This window comes from Crinia signifera, chromosome 7 (genome assembly GCF_055691185.1).
Source record: "Crinia signifera chromosome 7, ASM5569118v1, whole genome shotgun sequence".
Classification (NCBI taxonomy): Eukaryota; Metazoa; Chordata; class Amphibia; order Anura; family Myobatrachidae; genus Crinia; species Crinia signifera.
In genome coordinates, this window is record NC_139223.1 from 172199669 (window position 1) to 172224911 (window position 25243).

Consider the following 25243-nt stretch of genomic DNA (forward strand, 5'->3'; position numbering starts at 1 on the left):
GTTTGTAGACGGGTCTTCTGGTGCCACTAGGAACTATAAGTGTGGTCATAACAGCCCACACAGGCTGGTAACAGTCTGGTTTAAACCATACCAACATTTCCACTTTTTCAACTTGAAACTAAAGAAGCCCATTCATCAAGCGTATTTGTAAAACTCATTACAAATGATAAATGGTGCTCCAACCAATCAGCCCCCAACTGTCATTTTTCACACACACGACAGCTGGGAGCTGACTGGCTGGAACATCATTTATAATCTATAACAAGTTTTAAAACTCATTGATAAATAGGTCCTTGCACTCTTCATTGGTGTCCATCAGGACATCATTCTGATGATGACATACAATATGAAATGATACCGGTAACCTATATTGGCATTTTTTGGGCAGCTATCATGTTTAGAAGTGCTTCTGCCTGTTCCTATGGCGACAGGGCACAGCAGAAGTTGTGCTGCCGGTTATCTCCGCGGAGTTCGAACTCCCGCCGCGTTTCATTAGTGCACAGGTTCATTTGTTAGACAGTGGCACTAAGTATATGTTGCAGTTCAAAGCCGGCAGAGACGATCCGCGCAGAGAAGCCGTAAGTGCAGCAAACTGTCATTCCCAGATATAATAGGAAAGGACAGGCCTGCTCCTGGGGGCCGCACATCTAAAGGACAAAGCAAGAGCAAATCTGTCCAAAAGCAGCTCTTTGATGGGAGTGCGGGCTGAGTGATGTGCGGAGAGAATGATCTATTATAAATCAGAAGCACAGGTATGTCTCCCTTCAGAAACAGGGGACGCGCGAGACTCCGCGGATGACATACCACGGATGACTGCTTAACTCAGCCTGTTCGTGTGGATTTATATATATGGAAGGAGAAAAAGACAGACACACATTAAAGGGCCAATTCAGGACTGAATTTGGTCCCGTTCCCGATGGTCGGGGCCTTCGGATGCGCGATCATGAGCATGCTAGTTACAGTAGATACGTTGGGCCAGATTCTCTAAGCTTCAAAAGTGATAAAATGGAGAGTGATAAACAGCCAGCCAATCAGCCAACCAAACAGGAGGTTTGAGCGGCTTTCAGTCCAAAGCCACCCAGTGTGTATGTCCCGGCGATGAGCGCTGCTGCGCACTCCCACATCATCGCGGGGAAAGCCGTTCATCTGCTGGTAATACCAGCAGATGAGCGGCTTTGAGGACGGCTTTGGATAGCGCTGCACTATGCAACGCCGTCCTCCCCCCCGCTGACGGCACCGGGCAGGGGGAAAGTCGTTCAGTGTGTATGCACTGAGCGGCTTTCCCCCCAGTGATGATATCGATCATCGCTGTTCAGACACGCTGGGCATAGTCGACCAGTGTGTATGGACCTTAACTCTTTTGCAGTGTTTTTTTTTTTGTTTTTTTTTTAAATACATTTTATTAATGAGATGCCAAGGATACATGAATGAAAAACATATAAAGAATATAAGATATATAGATATACTATTGGTCCAAATGAGTACAATCAACGCAATATTGAAAGGTACGATAACCTGGACCAAATATAGAGGCATCTCTTTTGTTTTAAAGGTGATCTCATATAATGCTCATAAACAGATATAAATAGTACAAAATATATACACATTCACACATACATGCATACACAAGTTACATACATATACACATACGGCTATACATATATATTTAAAATTACATAAAAATATGTACAGATATAAATAGTACAAAATATATATACACACACACGTACATGCATACATATGCAAGCTATATACACATACATATTCACATGCACATGTTTTTTTTATTTTTATTTTATAATATTATTCACTTACCTGCAATTTGGGCTCTTTCCCTGCGATTGCGGCAATCAATCGTAGGAAAAGAGTCAAAATTGCAAGTGGATGACAGCGGGTCTGATACGATGTGCGCATAGCACCGGAGCCTGCGAGTTTCGCCTGCTGCAGAAGAAATCTCTTGGATTCCTTGGCTTGGAGCACGTGATACAAGGCATGCAAAAGGACCGTATGCGATCCTGCCACCCTGGAAGGTCATGTATGGGCACCTTTAAGCAGGGTACATTCTATAAGATTGTCTGCCCAATCTTTCTGGATGGAGCAAAACTCTGGCAAGTATAGAAGCAAATAACGAATGACAATTTGCACTCACGCACCAGATTACAGCCAAAAATGGTCGTTCAGACAAATTGGTTACATCCACAATTGGTTACATTTATCAGAATGACCGTTTTTGCCCATTTTCCAGCTTTTGAGAAGTTCGGAGCGTCTCAAGCGCTCGGTAAGCTGCGATGTCTGTACCACTGATTACGAGGGCACTGCGCTCACAGCCGGGGAGGTGGTGCAATGAGAAAGTTGCACGTTCCTGCCGTCCCCGCCAGACGATACTTTCCGCACACAAACTTTTTGTTCTAAAGAACTTCTGTTGACCTTCTCTCTCTCTGGAAACCCTGCGACGTTCTATGTAAATGACTGATTAGTAATAATGTAAAAAGCTGCCACATCCACAGAACAGACAAAGTGACAGCTCAGCTAAAACCATCTGTCATCTCTGAACAAAGACAATTTTCCCCAAAGGAACATTACCAAACACCGCTCTATCTCAGCAGCTACACGCAGCATCACCACCAAGACAGCGACCGGAGCTGCGGGAAGAGTAAATGAGAGCCGGAGTCTGGCTGGGAATATTATAAAACAGCTGAGCTCCGTATAATGGTCTGACGGATGAAACAGGAGAACGATACCGGGAAACCTTTATCTTATTATTATGTCGCTGATTATTTACTGTATATCGTTATTTTCATATATACAAGTGCTAATTAATCAGAGAAATGTATTGAGTATTTAATCGATGATGGGGACAATCGGTAGGTAATACCTTTCTATAGGTCGGGTGTATACACGGCGGGTCAACATTTTTTTCGTGCCCGGTTTAGTCAATGAAAACGTATCGGAACGTTGTGGGCGGAGTCACATTTTATGAGCTGTAGAACAGATTTATACATTTGATTTGAAACCTAAACAAGAGAGCGCAAACGGTGACGCAATGATAATAAGCAGAACTAATGGGCCCCATACATCAGCAATCACAATTTATGGATTTTCAGATATAAGAATATTTTGGCCAGATAAATGGATTCTACAATCTATCTGACTTTGCCCACACATTACAGATTTATTTCAGTGATCTGCAGATTTTTCCATCTAAAGATTGCATCTTCATATCTGGAAATTGCCCCAATCGATTGCTGTTCATAATGTAAATAGATGAAGAAGACGAATTGGGAATGCCGACACATATAAAAAAGATCTGCAGATAATACCAGATTATTAAACATGTTTAAAAACCTGATTAAGCAATCAATTGGCGATTTTGATTGGGATTGCCAAAAGGGGGAGGCCACACATCTAAAATTAATTGTGGCAATCATCTCCATATCTGAAAATTGTCACAATTAATTGCTGATGTATGGGGCCCATTACATAAATTAAAACGTAGTCTTCCTGATAAGTAATACTATTACAGCATTACTATAAACAAGGTAGTCCAGTGGGTTCTTGATTTGATAGCTTCAGATCGGATATAAAGGCTACAATTTTAGCAGATGGACAAAACCATGCTGCGCTGCAGGTGGGGCAGATGTAACCTGTGCAGAGTTTCCTCCATGGTGGACAAAGAGTGATGACATCATCACTGTGTTGCCCTCACCCAGCCCGGCCTCAGGGTGATTACTAGACTCTCAATGGAGTCAGGGAGATCACCACTGTTTCCGGGAGCCGGCAAATATGGAGAAAACCAACGGAGGGAAATTCTCTGCTCAACATATAGCTGGGGTAGGGGTCGGAAAGATAATTGGTGCAGGGGGGCCAAGCTGCGCCACATACTTCCCTTGTGCTGGCAAGAGGGTCCTGCCTCCTGCATGGCGCCATCTTGCCAGTGACATCTTCAGGAATATCGTGCAGTGCTTTTGATCTATTTTTGCGATTCATTGGACAGATGGCACAGCAGAAGAGGATAGACCTGCGTGACGACACAAACTAACATGCGTTGGTGTTGTGTGTGTGTGGAAGGGGGTGGGGGGGAGTGGCACTGCTCCGAAGACCGGGCCTGCTGCACATGACCGCTCTTGGATGTTAAATCCTGAAGTTCCCAGTGTATGGGCTAGAGTGGGTATTTGGAGATTTGCTTGGATAGAAGGCATGTGGAACATCTCCATGAAGAGTCTGTGAGCGGTAGGGGTAAAACATTCTAAGTACACTGTTCTTAATGGATTCCCAGTATGCATGCAATTCACCCGGATTCTGCAAATCATTGCTTAATGCCCTGTGAGCACCCCCCCCCCCCCCCCCCCCTGATAGGTGTTGTCTAGAGCTAGATTCCCAAGCAAAGTGGCACTAGACTGCCACAGGACTGTGCGGCTGGTAGACAGTGTCAATGTCAAGTGAATCAGGATTTTCATCCTTATTTCATTGAAACTGTTGGATGCAGCGACGAGGAGGTTTCTTTAAATGAAATTGTTCGATTAGTTATAAGGCAGAAGAGACCCGTTGTGGGGAGGTCATAGGTCACTAACCTGAAGCGTCAATGATCGTCCTTCTATGGGTTAAACCCCAAAAAGACTGAACCTGGTTTGTTTGTTTTTGTAATTAATTTTTTTACCCCCAACTATACAGTAATTATTTATATTATTCCAACATAAAGTTAAAAGTAATAATAGGATTAAATAAATGAAGATGTTCTACGTGTAGCTGGCGGTACATAATGAGAGGTCCCATATCACACACACAGCTACGGCTTCCCTACCTTGGTATCCGTGATTACTGTATGTAATACCCAGGAGATATTAGCTATCATTAGCGGGATTCCCGATGTACGTTTGGTGTTGAGTACAAATGAAATTCCCTTCTCCAGGATCGAGCCTTTACCCGTCATGTTCTCAGGGGTCCTTGTACATACATCACACATGTACCAGGCGTGCAATGACACATGCTGCAACATATTAGTGCTTGGTAGTAGGCACAGATCACCAGAAAACATGCATTATTCCATTCATCTGTCCCAGCAGGGGAGGTCACTGTCCGTATAGTAGCCCCACTTGGACAGAGAACATGCAGTATATATATAAATATATATATAATTATTATTATTATTATGTAGAATGTTATTTAGGTACTTGTTTCCTAGCACGGCCACACCGATTTACATCGGGGTGGTCGTGTCGGAAAAATCGGGTCGATCGCATCGCATGCGATTTGGTCGCATGCGATGCGATCGACGCGACCGACCGATTTTGGACCCGATTTTTTTATTGAATGAAATGTAAATCGGGTCCCTGGGACCCGATTTTCCATTGGATTCAATGTAAAATATTCCCAACCCCCCCAAATTTAACGCCGTAAACCCCACCTCACGATAGACGCCAACCCGAAGCATGGCGAGCGCAGCGAGCCCGCGAGGGGCTGCGGTGCGCGTCCTCCGACCTTTTCATTCCCCTACTATCCACGTCGGCGTGGAGTTGAGAATAGAATAGTGTGGCGAGCGCAGCAAGCCACCGTGCCCGAAGCGTGGCGAGCGCAGCGAGCCCCGCGAGGGGACGCGTATACCTGTGAAGTTATACGCGTCCCCTCGCGGGGCTCGCTGCGTTAGCCACACTATTCTATTCTCAACTCCACGCCGACGTGGATAGTAGGGGAATGGAAAGGTCGGAGGACGTGCACCGCCGCCCCTCGCGGGCTCGCCGCGCTCGCCACACTTCGGGTTGGCGTCTATCGTGGGGTGACGACGGGGACATCTATAATGTGAAATGGGTCATATTGGCCCATTTCACATTTTTCACATTTTCTCACGATTTCAATGTTAAAAAATATTTTAACATTGAAGCCTATGGAAAAATCGGGGGCATCGCGTCGGGACCAATGTTAATGGTCCCGACCGACGCGATGCCCCCGATATTTTACCTTTCCCGACACGATTTCAATGTTAAAATATTTTTTAACATTGAAGCCTATGGGGAAATCGGGGGCATCGCGTCGGTCGCGTCGGGACCAATGTTAATGGTCCCGACCGACGCGATGCCCCCGATATTGTGTCCTAGCCGGCAAAATGGACCTGATTTCAAAGGAAATCGGGTCCATCGTATGGATCGTGTACCTTAACTTAAAGGTACACGATCCATACGATTGTGGCCGTGCTAGGAAACAAGTACCGTTATTTATTTCCAAGGACTTACAGGCCCTCATTCTGGTTGACTTGGAAAGCTGCAAAGCTCGCAGCTTACCAAGTTCCAGAGGGCACTCCCTGCAGAATCGCCCCACGATGTTACATCACCCGCCTGCCACCCGGCTTATCTCCTCCCGTCTGCTATCCCATGGGAACATTTTAATGGGGACTCCCATGAAATGCTGAGCGTCTGCCATAGGCGACACCCGACCTGCCACCCCCACTGCCCCGTGCGAACAGATCGGTGAGCGCCCATTCGCCCAGCGCACCTGCACATGCGCAGATCGGTATGCACATGCGCAGATGGAAAACATCGCTCTCCCATGCAAACGCGATTAATTCATTCCTGTATAGTAAAAAGGCTAACACTGCTCCTCACCACTATGGGTGGAATTCAAGACTTGTGTGCATAAGCAGCCACTAGCTGCCGTTATTTTGAGCCGACGTGTGCCGACAGGCGGTATTTTATGCCCTTATATCCACTAGGGCGCAGAGGGAGAACAGAATCATGTGCCCAAGGCATGACGAGCGCAGCGAACCATACGAGGAGACGTGGTACACTTTTACGGTGTCCATGTCGACAATGTTGACATTAGGGGCAAAAAACCTGTGAAAAACTCATGTCGACTTTTTGACTGTCGACCCAGCCGTTGTCGAACTTACAACCCTGTCGACCTTCGATATGTTGACCTATTTCATGTGATGATCTAAACCAGGGCTGGGCAACACCGGCCCTCCAGATGTTAATGAACTACACATCCCAGGATGCTTTGCATTAGTTTTGCTATGTGGCCATGCTGAAACTGATGCAAGGCATGCTGGGATGTGTAGTTCATCAACATCTGGAGGGCCGGTGTTGCCCAGCCCTGATCTAAACCATATCGACCTTCTTTGGTCGACCTAATATGGGTCAACACAAAGACTTATAACCATGAATATCAGGTCACTCAGGGCCAGCCGATATCATGTGAAGTTTGGATACTTGCGGTGGTGGCAGAAGTGCAGATGTGTCCACATACACCTATTCAATTGCGCCAAATAGCCCCGTTTAACACGCCATAGACTTTGCCACTTAGATGCGCCCAGAACACTATAAGTGAACTAAGGGCCTTACTCAGATGTGCGTCAACCCAATGGCTGCGCAGGGCCCGTTCTTTCCTCCTGTCCTCAGCTACCGAGCTACCAGAGCCAATCTGAGTAACCTCAGGGCGCAGCACTCGGCTCTGCGATGTCGGCAGGAAGACGCAGCAGCAATGTGAACTAAGTCGGCCTCGGAATCGGGCACTAAGACACAAAACTGAACACTTAATAGGTCTGAGGATGTTGAAGTTTCAACAGTGTGGACTTAACTGTCGACATTGTTGTGTCGACATTACGATTGTCTTCCTTATGACTCCCAACCGTACAATGAAACAGATTCTTGCAGCATTTAACTGCAATAGAAAAATAATTAAAACCTATGGGATGGAAACGCGATGGGTTTTTAAAGACAATTCAGGATTTTGAGATCTGAAATTGAGAATTTTTTTTTTACCTTTAAATAGTATAAAACGAGTTTTAGTGTTTTTACCATATGCTGCTGGCGCTCCCCCAAATCGGTATACGGTTGTTATGGAAATATCATGCCCAAGTCCTCAGGATACTTAGCACCCTGGTGCTCCGCTTCTCTGTTACATGCCGCCAGTCCAACAATTACATTTACTTCCCAGCGTTCTACTAAGGTTTCAGGAGCGGCACCGGAACCAGCAGTAAAAAATATTCCCTTAAGAGGCGACGGCTTCAACATTAAGTTATTAATTTGGCTCATCTACATTTCCATCAAGCCTTTAACACGTTATTTTAGATGCAGCCCATAATGCACTGCGCTTAATAGGCGATATCGTGTAAATGTTCTTTTGTGGGGAGGATTATAATAACTACACACATGTGCACAATTGCCAAATAATGGGCTATAGCGGCAACTCGCAGAATCCCAACCTGCGGGAGCCGGAACGGGCTAATTAGTTAAATGAAGGCGTACGGTTCAAACAACCGAAGGAAATAATCGCCCCGGAGCGGTTGTCAAAATACCCCTCCTCCTGCGGCTGCATTCCATTTGTGCCTAGAACGTAGTCTGGCACGCTAGGTCCCCATCTCAGATACCCCTGCAGCTAGCACACGGATCGGGTTATAGAGAACAGGACCCATTTCTGATTCAGACCGGCCCGTTAGCATGTGTATAATCTGTTCAATCACAGTGAAATGACTTGAGATGCGTACAACCATGAGTCGCTCAGGAGATGTGTATGCAGCCCGGGACGTGCTATTTGCTAAAAGTGTCCGGATATGGCCGCGTTCAGAGCCCTTAATCCGTCTTTGACCAAAGCTGATCTACAGATGCGACCGATGCACCTATACGCCATACGGGCCGAAACGCCAAGTGCGAACTAAGCCGCTATAAGAGGAGTGGCACAACGCATTTCACTAAATGACCCCATTGCAGACCCAACACACGCCACTTGTACTAGGCAAGGAATGGATTGGAAGCACGTACACAGCTGCGACTGAGTCACACCGGAACATGCCATACTAAAAAGCTAGCAATGTCGTTTTGTCGCTCCCAGTTTTTGGATTTACAACATTTGGTGCGAGAAAACGCAGAGACACACAGAAACTGGCGCGCTAAGAGGGGCTGTTTGCCCCGACTTGAGCAACACTGCGCAAGTACGCCTTTGTGTCACAGAATGCCTTTTTTGTATGGGCGCAATATCGCACTTACTGGTATGTAATACTTTGTACTATTCTAATAGTCCGTTACACAACGCCACGAGTTTTGTGTTAAATCTAATGGATTTTCATAAGGGAGAAGCTCTGATTAGGCAGCAGAGAAGACAGCACTAGGGTGGCCAATCCTAGGATCAGCGGGTTCTCAGGATTTGGATCTTAAATTGACGGGATTTCGGGATTAGACTGCACATGCGCAGTCGCTGCCTGGCTGCTCCCATCTCTGGCTGTGCAAAGTGCAACGTGGTCAGAAGTCATGCTGCGTAGACCACTGGCCGCACCCCGCACCACCTACCCACCCACCCATGTGCGTAAATGTAAATGGGGTGGGGTGGGGGGGGGGGGGGGCGTTTTTTAAAACTATTATTATTATTATTAGGAAGGTCAATCCTGAGATCCCAGAATTGAGCATTTTTTAATCCCCAATCCTGGAATTTAAAAAATGCACTGGGATTTGCATCCCTAGACACCACATACTGATGAGGAGGGGCATAACCCCAGCCAAGCATCACAAATGAATTCTCATTTACGGCGATCTCCGCCTAACTAGGCAATAAATATAAAAATGTTGGCACACTTCTCCAGCGGCTGCCAGCCAAAGTGCAAAGGCTGGCACATCGCAGAATCCCAGCACCGGTACCCTCCTGGTACATCACCATGTGGCAGCTAGGTGCACTGTCAGTAGCAAGGAGACTAACTCTGCCCAATCACATGCCCAATCATCTAGACACCGTAACGAACACAGATAATATATTTAAATTACTCTCCCAAATCCTCTGTGAGTGACATCCCAGCCAGGGAGAGTAACAGGTCACTGTCAGTCAGTGGCAGCCATTGGGAAATAAGTACTTGATTAAACAATGATGGTTCAGCTGTCTTTAAATAGGCCACCTTGGCGTACGGGCAACCTGTTCTCTGATGGCGCTATTTACCAGCTGCCACCTCACCTGGCAGCGATACAGTTACAGCTGCGGCAGATGCCGGTATCTTTCCCGCAAACATGTGAATTCTTCCTCAAGGATTTTCCTTTCTATCGACTACAAAGAAACACAAATGTAAAATCACTTGACGAGATGCTACAAATACCCGAATATAAACATTTCATAAAGCTGCTATTTAATTCATGAGCACTTCAGAACAATTAAATAGAAAAAAAAAAAAAAGATCCTCCCTTTAGACTCTGCCAAACCTCGTAAAATGTAGACGGCTTTTAAATTCTGTTTTGCGGAACTTGATGACGGTGAATTACTGTGCAGCCGGCGACAGAGGAGCAATCAGGGCATTTGTGAAGTGTGCGATATCATTCAGCGGCACACAATATAGTGTAATTCGCAACGGAGGCTACAGGGGGCTCTTTCTGGCTAAATACTTAATACAGTAGAATTAATGGTAAGGTATTGTCATCTTAGCCATCTTTTCTGCCTTCCTTTAACTAGTGGTGAGATATATAGAAAAGGGATCAATTCATTACTTTATTAAGCTGATTATCTATACATTATTAGCAAAATTACCAATTTTATGACATATTCCCATGATGTTGTTGCCTGAGGACATTATATACCGAATTAAAGTTCTTGGACCATAGATTTGCAGAATTAGAACTGGTTGCTTGAATTATATGGAAAAACGTCCCCCTGCCTTTTACAATGCATCCCCATTGTGCTCTGGAAAAAAAGTGACAGTTGGTGAACTCTTCCTGTGGAGCTGCTGGGTGACATGGGACATGTGACTTGCTGGGTGGTCTGGAAACTTAACAGTTTTTTGCAACCATTTATTAAGCACAGATGGTGTAATGGTTAGCATTACTGCCTCACAGCACTGAGGTCATGGGTTCTATCCCAGCCATGTGTTATATATACGGGGCAGTACGGATGGTGTAATGGTTAGCATTGCTGCCTCACAGCACTGAGGTCATTGGTTCTATCCCCACCATGTGTTATATATACGGGGCAGTACAGATGGTGTAATGGTTAGCATTACTGCCTCACAGCACTGAGGTCATGGGTTCTATTCCCACCATGTGTTATATATACGGGGCAGCACGGATGGTGTAATGGTTAGCATTACTGCCTCACAGCACTGAGGTCATGGGTTCTATCCCCACCATGTGTTATATATACGGGGCAGTACGGACAGTGTAATGGTTAGCATTACTGCCTCACAGCGCTGAGGTCATGGGTTCTATCCTCACCATGTGTTATATATACGGGGCAGTACGGATGGTGTAATGGTTACATTACTGCCTCACAGCACTGACGTCATGGGTTCTATCCACACCATGTGTTATATATACGGGGCAGTACGGACAGTGTAATGGTTAGCATTACTGCCTCACAGTGCTGAGGTCATGGGTTCTATCCCCACCATGTGTTATATATACGGGGCAGTACGGATGGTGTAATGGTTAGGATTACTGCCTCACAGCACTGAGGTCATGGGATCTATTCCCACCATGTGTTATATATACGGGGCAGTACGGATGGTGTAATGGTTAGCAATACTGCCTCACAGCGCTGAGGTCATGGTTCTATCCCCACCATGTGTTATATATACGGGGCAGTACGGACAGTGTATTGGTTAGCATTACTGCCTCACAGCACTGAGGTCATGGTTCTATCCCCACCATGTGTTATATATGGGGCAGTACGGATGGTGTAATGGTTACATTACTGCCTCACTGTGCTGAGGTCATGGGTTCTATCCCCACCATGTATTATATATACGGAGCAGTACGGACGGTGTGATTGTTAGCATTACTACCTCACAGTACTGAGGTCATGGGTTCTATCCCCACCATGTGTTATATATACGGGGCAGTACGGATGGTGTAATGGTTACATTACTGCATCACAGCGCTGAGGTCATGGGTTCTATTCTCACCATGTGTTATATATACGGGGCAGTACGGATGGTGTAATGGTTAGCATTACTGCCTCACAGTGCTGAGGTCATGGGTTCTATCCCCACCATGTGTTATATATACAGGGCAGTACGGACGGTGTAATGGTTAGCATTACGGCCTCACAGCACTGAGGTCATGGGTTCTATCCCCACCATGTGTTATATATACGGGGCAGCACGGACGGTGTGATTGTTAGCATTACTACCTCACAGTACTGAGGTAATGGGTTCTATCCCCACCATGTGTTATATATACGGGGCAGTACGGATGGTGTAATGGTTACATTACTGCATCACAGCGCTGAGGTCATGGGTTCTATTCCCACCATGTGTTATATATACGGGGCAGTATGGACGATGTAATGGTCAGCATTACTGCCTCAAAGCGCTGAGGTCATGGGTTCTATTCCCACCATGTGTTACATATACAGGGCAGCACGGACGGTGTAATGGTTAGCATTACTGCCTCACAGCGCTGAGGTCATGGGTTCTATCCCCACCATGTGTTATATATACGGGGCAGTACGGATGGTGTAATGGTTAGCATTACTGCCTCACAGCACTGAGGTCATGTGTTCTATCCCCACCATGTGTTACATCGGTGTAATGGTTAGCATTACTGGCTTACAGCACTGAGGTCATGGGTTCTATCCCCACCATGTGTTATATATACGGGGCAGTACGGATGGTGAAATGGTTAGCATTACTGCCTCACAGCACTGAGGTCATGTGTTCTATCCCCACCATGTGTTATATATACGGGGCAGTACGGATGGTGTAATGGTTAGCATTACTGGCTTACAGCACTGAGGTCATGGGTTCTATTCCCACCATGTGTTACATATACGGGGCACCACGGACGGTGTAATGGTTAGCATTACTGCCTCACAGCGCTGAGGTCATGGGTTCTATCCCCACCATGTGTTATATATACGGGGCAGTACGGATGGTGTAATGGTTAGCATTACTGGTTTACAGCACTGAGATCATGGGTTCTAACCCCCCATGTGTTATATATACGGGGCAGTACGGATGGTGTAATGGTTAGCATTACTGCATCACAGCGCTGAGGTCATGGGTTCTATCCCCACCATGTGTTATATATACGGGGCAGTACGGACGGTGTAATGGTTAGCATTACTGCCTCAGAGCGTTGAGGTCATGGGTTCGGTTTCCAACCATGGCCCTAACTGTGTGGAGTTTGTATATTTTCCCCGTGCTTGCGTGGGTTTGCTCTGGGTACTCCGGTTTCCTCCCACATTTGAAAAATATACTGGTAGGGTAATTGGCTCCCAAAAAAACTTAGCCCTAGAATGTCTGTGTGTCCGTGTACATGTGGTAGGGAATACAGAGTGTAATCACCACTGGGGCAGGGACTGATGTGAATGGTTAAATATTCTCTGTACAGCGCTGCGGAATATGTGTGCGCTATATAATAACTGGTAATAATATTCTCTATACAGCGCTGCGGAATATGTGTGCGCATTACATTATGTTCATTATCTCCGCATTTCTGCAGACGGTGATATTACTTTGGGTGAAATAGTGTCAGAACTTCCCCTTTAAAGTGACACATCTGCTTTCAATTTAAAACTACTGTATCCAATCAGAATGTTTCAGTGCAAATTGCAAGCAGCGCCCTCCATTACATTTCACAACATTGAGCCATCAAAGGGTTAAACACACCCCCTAGTTCCGCTGTGTTCATTAGGAGGATTTTATAACCAGCTGCAAATTGGTCCACACTGGGATGGCCTCTAACAGACACGCTTTCTCTCAGCTAAAGATTTTGTGTCAGCTGAGGAATTTCCTGGCATCCTCCCATTCACGACTTTAACCCGCTCAGAGGACGCAGGCAACGGAGGGCAAATGTAGATGAAATACCCCTCACCCACGACCCAGGGGTGGTCTGGAACCGCTAGAGAGCAGCCAGTGGGATGTGGTGATGGAGAACCGCAGGATTACTGGGGTAGATGCAAATGTAACACATAAATAACTTTTTGGGAAAAAAAAAGCATTTATTCCCATTTAAAAGAGATCTACTGATCCGTCAGGCTGGAAATCTCAGCACTTAGCCCAAAGCTCTTTTGTGGCATTTGCACTGGCATCTGTGAGTCCCTGGTTAACCCTTTGTCATCCAGGAGAGGACCGCAGGGCACTTCTGCTGAAAGCCGCAGCATTGATTCTGGTAACGTGCCCGGCGTTCTCTCGCTGTTCTGATAACTGGGCACATATGGCGTGCTTGTCACTCAGCAACGCTCCGCCATATGTAGTGTGGGCGGTCTGATCGCTACAAAATATCTCCGCGCCCACGCTGTGATCTTCTTTGGTACTATGGAACTAATATATTTTGGTGTCTATATATATACACATTTATATATATACATACACACATTGTACCTGTCACTTGGGAAATGCTAGGGCGTTAAGCAACACCGCTGCCAAGCAGGGCTGTGACACACACACAGACAGAGGGCGCACATCGCAGGTACACCAGGGCATACGGTGCAGGTACACAGGGCGCACGGCGCAGGTACACCAGGGCATATGGCGCAGGTACACAGGGCGCACGGCGCAGGTAGACCAGGGCATATGGCGCAGGTACACAGCGTAGGTACACCAGGGCATATGGCGCAGGTAAACAGGGCGCACGGCGCAGGTACACCAGGGCATATGGCGCAGGTACACCAGGGCATATGGCGCAGGTAAACAGGGCGCACGGCGCAGGTACATCAGGGCATATGGCGCAGGTACACCAGGGCGCACGGCGCAGGTACACAGGGCGCACGGCGCAGGTACACAGGGCGCACGGCGCAGGTACACAGGGCGCACGGCGCAGGTACACAGGGCGCACGGCGCAGGTACACAGGGCGCACGGCGCAGGTACACAGGGCGCACGGCGCAAGTACACAGGGCGCACGGCGCAGGTACACCAGGGCGCACGGCGCAGGTACACCAGGGCGCACGGCGCAGGTACACAGGGCGCACGGCGCAGGTACACCAGGGCTTATGGCGCAGGTAAACAGGGCGCACGGCGCAGGTACACCAGGGCTTATGGCGCAGGTAAACAGGGCGCACGGCGCAGGTACACCAGGGCATATGGCGCAGGTACACCAGGGTGCACAGCGCAGGTACACAGGGCGCACGGCGCAGGTACACCAGGGCTTATGGCGCAGGTAAACAGGGCGCACGGCGCAGGTACACCAGGGCTTATGGCGCAGGTAAACAGGGCGCACGGCGCAGGTACACCAGGGCATATGGCGCAGGTACACCAGGGCGCACGGCGCAGGTACACCAGGGCATATGGCGCAGGTACACAGGGAGCACGGCGCAGGTACACAGGGCGCACGGCGCAGGTACACAGGGCGCACGGCGCAGGTACACCAGGGCATATGGCGCAGGTACACAGGGCGCACGGCGCAGGTACACCAGGGTATATGGCACAGGTAAACAGGGCGCACGGCGCAGGTACACCAGGGCATATGGCGCAGGTACACCAGGGCATATGGCGCAGGTACACCAGGGCATATGGCGCAGGTACACCAGGGCATATGGCGCAGGTACACAGGAAGCACGGCGCAGGTACACAGGGCGCACGGCGCAGGTACACAGGGCGCACGGCGCAGGTACACCAGGGCATATGGCGCAGGTACACAGGGCGCACGGCGCAGGTACACCAGGGTATATGGCGCAGGTAAACAGGGTGCACGGCGCAGGTACACCAGGGCATATGGCGCAGGTACACCAGGGCATATGGCGCAGGTAAACAGGGCGCACGGCGCAGGTACACCAGGGCATATGGCGCAGGTACACCAGGGCATATGGCGCAGGTACACCAGGGCGCACGGCGCAGGTACACCAGGGCATATGGCGCAGGTACACCAGGGCATATGGCGCAGGTACACCAGGGCGCACGGCGCAGGTACACCAGGGCATATGGCACAGGTACACCAGGGCATATGGCGCAGGTACACAGGGCGCACGGCGCAGGTACACAGGGCGCACGGCGCAGGTACACAGGGTGCACGGCGCAGGTACACAGGGTGCACGGCGCAGGTACACCAGGGCATATGGAGCAGGTACACAGGGCGCGCAGCGCAGGTACACAAGGCAAGATTTCGAATCAAGTGTTTGGTCAAAAGGCCAACCCTAACTCCCCCTCCTCCCACAGCCTAACCCTAACCCCCCACATCCTAACCCTAACTCCCCCTCTCTGTAGTCTAACCCTAACTCCCCCTCCTCCCACAGCCAACCCGAACTCCCCCACTCTGCAGCCTAACCCGAACTCCCCCTCCTCCCACACCCAACCCTAACCCCCCCACAGCCTAACCCTAACCCCCCCACAGCCTCACCCTAACTCCCCCTCTCCCCACAGCCTAACCCTAACCCCCCCACAGCCTAACCCTAACTCCCCCTCTCTGCAGCCTAACCCTAACTCCCCCTCCTCCCACAGCCAACCCTAACTCCCCCACTCCCCACAGCCTAACCCTAACCCCCCCCCACAGCCTAACCCTAACTCCCCCTCTCTGCAGCCTAACCCGAACTCCCCCTCCTCCCACAGCCAACCCTAACGCCCCCTCCTCCCACAGCCTAACCCTAACCCCCCCACATCCTAACCCTAACTCTCTCTGTAGTCTAACCCTAACTTCCCCTCTCCCCACAGCCTAACCCTAACCCCCCCACAGCCTCACCCTAACTTCCCCTCTGCAGCCTAACCCTAACTCCACCACTCCCCACAGCCGAACCCTAACCCCCCCACAGCCTAACCCTAACTCCCCCTCCTCCCACAGCCAACCCTAACTCCCCCATTCTGCAGCCTAACCCGAACTCCCCCTCCTCCCACAGCCAACCCTTACTCCCCCACTCTGCAGCCTAACCCGAACTCCCCCTCTACCCACAGCGTAACCCTGACTTTCCCTCTCTGCAACCTGAGCCCCCCCCCCCCCTTCTTCGTGTTTATCTGTCTGGTTATGCATTTGAACACCCCTGAATGTGAGGTGCCCTGCCAGCCTCCTGGGACGTGTAGTGCCACAGCAGCTAGAGGGCTACCAGTAGTCATTATTGGGGAAACCATTAAATGTTACCAAACAAAAAAAAAGTTAACAAGTAAAGTGTATTATTCCATAAGCTTTACAGATACAGGATGGCCATCCCTAACATGTTACAGGCCGGGTGACATTTAGGAGCTGATTGGTTGGTAGTTTATCTCTCTCTCTCTAATCTTTGATAAATCCCCCCCATAATTCCACTCTATATATAGTTCTGTCTCCTTCCAGCTCCGGAACGTGCGCGGATGTTCTAGGATTTCCCTTTTACTGACGTGTTATCTTGCCCAGCGCGCCACAATCGACCACCACAGCGGCAATTACATGTTATCCTTTAGAAAGATGTTGACTTTGACTAAAGCAAATGAAGGGGATTTTTTTTTTATTGAACCTCAAGGGAGACCACTTTCCTGCTATAAAGCAAACAATAGTAGTTGTAACAAAAATCATTGATTAGAATCTAGTAGTGAGTTTATTCTTTCTGTTCTTGGCATTTGTGATGCTGTGAGCCATCGGCAGCCAAGGAAACCTTTATAACTGTACTGAATAGGACCCATGCAATCCTTGTACCTGGCTGGTGGCCTACAGTACAGCAGTGCAGGTAATAACGACAGCACTTCAGAATAAAAGACATACTGCACTCTTACTTCTTTTCCTGCCGCCCTGACGAACGCACGCATCTCCGCGGTAACATGCAAAGGGAATGTGTCAGGTCACACAGTTTACACCACACCAATACACCGACCGGTCAGTGGTGGGTGCAAACATGGTGTTTCCAGGGTCAGACCCTTTCCCAACAAACCTGAACCTGGGTAGAAAAGGGGTATTAATGATACCTTCTAAACAGCGGTAGGTTTATTCAAAACGTTCCAATTATCAGCTCTGTCACTATTTTAGATCACAGTGAAATAAGTTGCTGTGATTTTAAGTGTGATTTGTTTTTTGTTGTTTTACTGCCTAGAAAGATGACTGTTTACACCCGTACACATGGGGCGACTCTAGCCAGAATCGCAGGGGATATGGTCAGTGAGCGACAATATCCCCATGCATACGGGGCGACTGATGGCGGGAGACCAGTCCTGCAATGGTCACTGGTCTCAGGCGCAGTCTCCTCCAACCAGCAGCTTCCTCCGGCAGAAGCGATATATATCGTTCAGCGACCAATCGCTCCATGCGTACGGAACTTTATATTCTTTATTCGGTGCCACAAGGGTTCTGTAATGTGGTATGCATGGGACAGAACATAGAACAAAACTGACAAGGTTAGAAATGTACACGTATACAGGATTACATCAAGTTACAGAACTATGCTGAGAAGACAACAGGTCCCTGTTCACAAGAGCTTACATTCTACAGGATGTCCTGTACAGCACAAGGCTGGGCCTGGCAGCACTACTGTATATCGGATGTAATTACGCCTTTATGTCCTGCTGGGTTTTCTGACTCATTACAAGCACATTCTGTAGTCGCCATTATACCGACGGCTAATTCTGTGTCACGTGTGACCTAGGTCACTTCCACAAAATTTTAATAAGACGTCATACTTACTAGACCAACGACTATATATCAGAACCCCTGAAGAACATTACACGTTTCGTCTTGCATCAATACAAGGAAAAGCTAGGTACCATTAATGGACCTTTAAGTAAATAGCCTAGAGACTAGCCAGAAAATGTATTCAGACGCCGGACACACAGCGTCCGATGTAGATTTGGCCGTAGTTCCGATATTCACGCTGTTGGGCTGTGCACAAATCGCAATACGTGGGCTTGACGTTCACTCTCCAAACTCGCACAGAGCCATCCTAAAATGGCAAAGTGATTGGCAGAAAGCCAGTATTAGGGTGAGGTGCCCTCCTGGGATGGCACAGTGACTGACAGGAATCCAGGATTAGGGGGTACTTGTGTAATATCTGGGTGCCCGATTTATTCATTGCAGGGTAAAAAAATCGCGTTGCATCGCATACAATCATATCGCATGCGATGCGATGCGACGCGATTGGACCCCATTTTTTATTGTACAGGCACCCAGATGCCTGATTCCTATGTTAAATGTAAAATTTTTGATTGTAGACTCACCCTGATAGGTAATTACTATGTTAAATGCCCCCCCCCCCCCCATTGTTAACGCCACCCCACTATCAATGCCAACCCGAAGCGCGGCGAGGGGCGGCGGTACGTGTCCTCCGAGCCCAAAGCGTGGCCGCCGCAGTGCGCCCCGCGAGGGGATGCGGATTACTTCACATATATTCCGCGTCCGCTCGCCACGCTTCGGGCTCGGTGGCTCGCTGCGCTTGTCACACTATATAAAATCAACTCCACGCCGACGTGGATAGTGGGGGTATGAAAAGGTCGGAGGATGCGTACCGCCGCCGCTCGCCACGCTTCGGGTTGGCGTTGATACTGGGGTGGCATTAACAATGAAGGGGGGGGGGGGGGCAGTACAATTAAAAATCGGGTATGGGGATGCATTTAACATTGTAATCAGGCATCAGGGTGCCTGTACAATGTAATATCGGGTATAATCGTGTCGCATCGCATGCCATAATAATGGCATGCGATGCGCCGCAATGTTAAAATTGTACACTCTGCCCGGGAAAGGCTCAAAATCGGGTCCAATCGTATCGCATTGCATGCCTTAATTAGTGGAATGCGATGCGATATATCGGGCGCCCAGATATTACACAAGTACCCATTAGGGGAGGTGCTCTTCTGGGATGGCTCAGTGATTGACAGGAAGCCAGCAATAGGTGGAGGTGTCCTCCTGGGATGGCACAGTTACTGACAGGAAGCCAGCATTAGGGGGAGGTGCCCTCCTGGGATGGCACAGTGATTGACAAGAAGCCAGCATTAGGGGTGGGGGGATGGGGGAGTGGTCATCAAAACACAGGAATGGTTCGCCCGTTTTAGGGGCTGGTAGCTTCAAACGTCTGTGATCCCATACCCACTCTTTACCATTAACGTCCACTCTGATTTGAAATGGTAAAGTCACCTGGCCCGAAGCATGGTGAGTGAAACAAGTCGTGCGAGGGGACAGGGTACACTAAGTCAGTGGTTCTCAACCTCAGTCCTTAGGGCCCCCCAACAGTTTACAGGTCTCCTCACAGAATCGCAAGCAAAGCAATTAGCTCCACCTTTGGATCTTTTGAAATGTGTCAGTGAGTAATGAGTGCACCTGTGCACCTTCTGGGTGACCTAGAAAACATGAACTGACTGTTGGGAGTACTTGATGACCAAGGTTGAGAAATTTACAATTTGACATAAAAAAACACCCAATGAAAAACTCATGTCAAACCTTTTCATGTGTCGCCTATTTGTTTATGTCAACCCTTTATACCATAACCTGCGTAAAGGTGCGTAGTGACTAGCAGTTGTGATCGGAAATACACTAGATCTAAATAAGGCTGGTACTGCGCGGTCGGCGGGAGAAGTGGCACTGCGCGGTCGGCGGGAGAAGTGGCACTGCGCGGTCCGTGGGAGAAGTGGCACTGCGCGGTCCGTGGGAGAAGTGGCACTGCGCGGCCTGTGGGAGAAGTGGCACTGCGCGGCCTGTGGGAGAAGTGGCATTGCGCGGTCCGTGGGAGAAGTGGCACTGCGCGGCCTGTGGGAGAAGTGGCACTGCGGGGCCCGCGGGAGAAGTGGCACTGCGCGGTCGGCGGGAGAAGTGGCACTGCGCGGTCGGCGGGAGAAGTGGCACTGCGCGGTCGGCGGGAGAAGTGGCACTGCGCGGTCGGCGGGAGAAGTGGCACTGCGCGGTCCGTGGGAGAAGTGGCACTGCGCGGTCCGTGGGAGAAGTGGCACTGCGCGGCCTGTGGGAGAAGTGGCACTGCGCGGCCTGTGGGAGAAGTGGCATTGCGCGGTCCGTGGGAGAAGTGGCACTGCGCGGCCTGTGGGAGAAGTGGCACTGCGGGGCCCGCGGGAGAAGTGGCACTGCGCGGTCGGCGGGAGAAGTGGCACTGCGCGGTCGGCGGGAGAAGTGGCACTGCGCGGTCGGCGGGAGAAGTGGCACTGCGCGGTCGGCGGGAGAAGTGGCACTGCGCGGTCCGTGGGAGAAGTGGCACTGCGCGGTCCGTGGGAGAAGTGGCATTGCGCGGTCCGTGGGAGAAGTGGCACTGCGCGGCCTGTGGGAGAAGTGGCACTGCGCGGTCCGTGGGAGAAGTGGCATTGCGCGGTCCGTGGGAGAAGTGGCACTGCGCGGCCTGTGGGAGAAGTGGCACTGCGGGGCCCGCGGGAGAAGTGGCACTGCGCGGTCGGCGGGAGAAGTGGCACTGCGCGGTCGGCGGGAGAAGTGGCACTGCGCGGTCCGTGGGAGAAGTGGCACTGCGCGGTCCGTGGGAGAAGTGGCATTGCGCGGTCCGTGGGAGAAGTGGCACTGCGCGGCCTGTGGGAGAAGTGGCACTGCGGGGCCCGCGGGAGAAGTGGCACTGCGCGGTCGGCAGGAGAAGTGGCACTGCGCGGCCCGCATGAGGAGTGAAAGGTGGTTCTGTGAGATCAGTAAATAAATAAATGGAGATTTGTTCGCCAATAAGCGGTGGTGGCCCCTGTATATTGTGTAACATTACTTTTGCGGATACATCCTGGTAGACGCCAGTCTTGCCTAGGCTTCCCATATATATCTGGACACCCAAATCCTGCTCCCCTTCTCCCTTTTGCAGACGCTCACACCCCCCCCCCCCTGCAGAGTCACATGTAACAAAGGCACATGGAAATCGCAGACTTACAGTGGCACCAGCCCAAGTGACAGCACCAGTGGAGCCTGAAGCACTTGCCATGGCTGTGGGTGGCACAGATGGAGAGACCGTCGCAGGGCTTGAAATCGGGTCTTCCGGCACAGCTCCTTGCCAATGCTTGCGCTTCATCCACCTTATCGTTCTTCAGGCACTTTGGGGCAGCTGTGGCCGTCATCTCTGCCTGGAAGCCTGATCAGCAGGCAGGGGAGAGACGTGCCGGTGGCCGGGTGAACACTGGATGCCTGGAACTGAAGGAAAAAGCTGTTTTAGTGCGAGCTCACACAATGCCGTTACCGATTTACAGATTAACACGTACAGGCGTACTGACAATACATGAGAAACACACACCCGGCACATAATAGTCGCAGACCTTCCTTTATCCCAAACCTCAAAGTGAAGGCAAATGACCCCCCCCCCCCCTCTCCTACACGATAAGACACTCATTGAATATCTTTTGAAGGCACTTGCCGGCTCTAGAGCCTTATTACTGGGAATGGAGGTGAAACCAGCACGTAACGCCGAATGAGCCTCTTTTATCTCTCCGTTTTCTGACACTCTCACAGTGACAATTTCTTGGCAGGATGGAAAACGACAAGAAACTAAATGATTCCACTGCAGTATCTATGAGCAGAATAATGGCTTACATTTATTGGTAAATTATACATGGCCACATTCGCTTCATCATCGCGGCACAAGCTACAGAAACCCAATGTATGAACAAAAACAGGATCTGTGATGAAGAGGGGAAGATGGGAGGAAGGGGGGGGGGGTTGTTTCTGTGGCTGAACCCTGGCACTGCTGCCCGTCCCCTGCTACAGAACCACACCACACTATTTGAGGTCACTGTTGTCAAAGCCCCACTTAGACTTTCTGAACAGGGGACACTTACTGTAAACTATGGGCTAGTGCACAACGTAGGAGAGATTATGTAGAAGTAAAGTTTATGTGACATTGCATGGATGTGTTTGCCCAAACACGCTCATCTTCAAGGGGTAAAGGAGAGCAGGGTTACCCACATGCGTAACACGCTAGGGGTGGGCACTACAGCGAGGTGGTACCTATGTTCCATAAACAACCCACGTGGTATACAAGGGTAACACCAGTGCAAATAGTGCAAGAGCTCAAGTCCACCAAAACCAGGATCTCTCTCTCTGTCCTCATGAAATCCTGACAATGCGTGTTTTCATGGTATCCTCGGGGATAATTAGTACCACCTGGAGATCTATTGTGATAGTCAATTAACACACATGTACTCCAGCTAGATCATCTGGAACCAGGACCAAGGGCCTGATTCAGACCTGTTTGCATATATTTGCTGCCTAACGCCATGCCCAGCCGAAGGCATGTCCCCCCACCAACTGAATTGCATGGACAGGCTCGTTTCGGAGCCCCTGTTTCGGTAAATCATGCCGAAAGGATTGCGGTAGATCCCCTGCCCAGATCGCATTGTATATGGGTTCCTATAATAAATGGGCCCCTTAGTGTTAAATATATGGCAAAATTTAACAACAGATGCCCTTCGCAGTCTGCCACCGCGCACCCTTCCATGCAGCAGACCAGGCACAGCACACCCTGAGCCGGATTATAATGGGGGGCACATATTTTTTTTAGCTAAAGGTTTTGTGCATTAGAGTAAGGTAGTGCTGCAGCTTCACCTATCTGCCACTGATTAATGGTGCTGAGCATCGGGAGCCAAGAGTGCAGTGCATTACTGGGAGTTGACTAAGTCCCATGACACTTTGCACAAGAGGGCAGAGGCCAAGAGGTTTGTGCTGAGCTCTGATTGGTGGAGCTCATTACATGCTTCTCAGGCCCATGGAGGACAGCAGCAGCAGCCTAGTCATGGGAGGGTTTTTAATCTGAGGCATCACTGGGACTGTGAGGTCTCCTACAGAGTAAGGTGCATAGGGACAAACACAGGCTTTTCATGTGGTATGTGTGTGTGTGTGTGTGTGTGTATATATCTATCCACTGCAGTTACCCATTGACCAAGTTTATACTGCCTTTACTCTGTGTTTTGACATTGTAATATTCCCCCATGCAGTTTGCGGCCAGTAATGACAAGTGCAAGTGTGCCCCCCTGTTTAAAGTGGCCCGGGCCCCGAAGGCTTAATCTGGCACTGAGCACACCCTTTCGTGCAGCAGACCAGGCACAGCGCACCTTCCTCTGCAGCAGACCAGGCACAGTGCACCCTTCCCTGCAGCAGCCCAGGCACAGCACACCCTTCCGTGCAGCAGACCAGGCACAGTGCACCCTTCCGTGCAGCAGACCAGGCACAGCGCACCCTTCTCTGCAGCAGACCAGGCACAGCGCACCCTTCCGTGCAGCAGACCAGGCACAGCGCACCCTTCCGTGCAGCAGACCAGGCACAGCGCACCTTCCTCTGCAGCAGACCAGGCACAGCGCACCCTCCTCTGCAACAGACCAGGCACAGCGCACCCTTCTCTGCAGCAGACCAGGCACAGCGCACCCTTCTCTGCAACAGACCAGGCACAGTGCACCCTTCTCTGCAGCAGACCAGGCACAGCGCACCCTTCTCTGCAGCAGACCAGGCACAGTGCACCCTCCTCTGCAGCAGACCCAGCACAGTGCACCCTTCCGTGCAGCAGACCAGGCACAGTGCACCCTTCCGTGCAGCAGACCAGGCACAGCGCACCCTTCCGTGCAGCAGACCAGGCACAGCTCACCCTTCTCTGCAGCAGACCAGGCACAGCGCACCCTCCTCGGTAGCAGACCAGGCACAGCGCACCCTTCTCTGCAGCAGACCAGGCACAGCGAACCCTCCTCTGCAGCAGACCAGGCACAGTGCACCCTTCTCTGAGCAGACCAGGCACAGTGCACCCTCCTCTGCAGCAGACCAGGCAAAGTGCACCCTTCCATGCAGCAGACCAGGCACAGTGCACCCTTCCATGCAGCAGACCAGGCACAGTGCACCCTTCCATGCAGCAGACCAGGCACAGTGCACCCTTCCATGCAGCAGACCAGGCACAGTGCACCCTTCCATGCAGCAGACCAGGCACAGCGCACCCTTCCATGCAGCAGACCAGGCAGAGCACAGCCATTGACCAGGCAGGCACAGCACACAGTCCTCTGCCACACACCAGGCAGGCACAATGCACGCTCCTCTACAGCAGACCATGCACAGTGCACCCTCCTCTGCAGCGGACCAGGCACATTGTACCCTTCCATGCAGCAGACCAGGCACAGCACACCCTCCTGTGCAGCAGACCAGGCACAGCGCACCCTCCTCTGCAGCAGACCAGGCAGGCACAGCGCACGCTCTTCTACCACAGACCAGACAGGCACAGCACACAGTCCTCTGCTACATGTCAGACAGGGACAGCGCACAGTCCTCTGCCACAGACCAGGCAGGCACAGCGGACACTTCTCTGCCACAGGCCAGGCAGGCAGAGCGCACAGTTTTCTGCCACAGGCCAGGCAGGCAGAGCGCACAGTCCTCTGCCACAGACCAGGCAGGCACAGCGGACACTTCTCTGTCACAGGCCAGACAGGCACAGCAGACACTTCTCTGTCACAGGCCAGACAGGCACAGCACTCAGTCCTCTGCCACAGACCAGGCAGACACA

At 50.3% G+C, this 25243-nt stretch overlaps 1 protein-coding gene across 3 annotated transcripts in view; it reads right to left on the minus strand.

Annotated features, from left to right (window-relative positions):
- C7H3orf70 (chromosome 7 C3orf70 homolog) overlaps positions 1-25243 on the minus strand; it is a 90130-nt gene that overhangs the window by 20879 nt on the left and 44008 nt on the right. For all 3 annotated transcript variants that reach the window (XM_083154382.1, XM_083154381.1, XM_083154380.1), the window contains one exon: positions 21647-21903. In XM_083154382.1, coding sequence (XP_083010508.1) covers positions 21647-21830 — 184 coding nt within the window. In that variant the 5' untranslated portion in view covers positions 21831-21903. The remainder of the gene's footprint in view (positions 1-21646; positions 21904-25243) is intronic.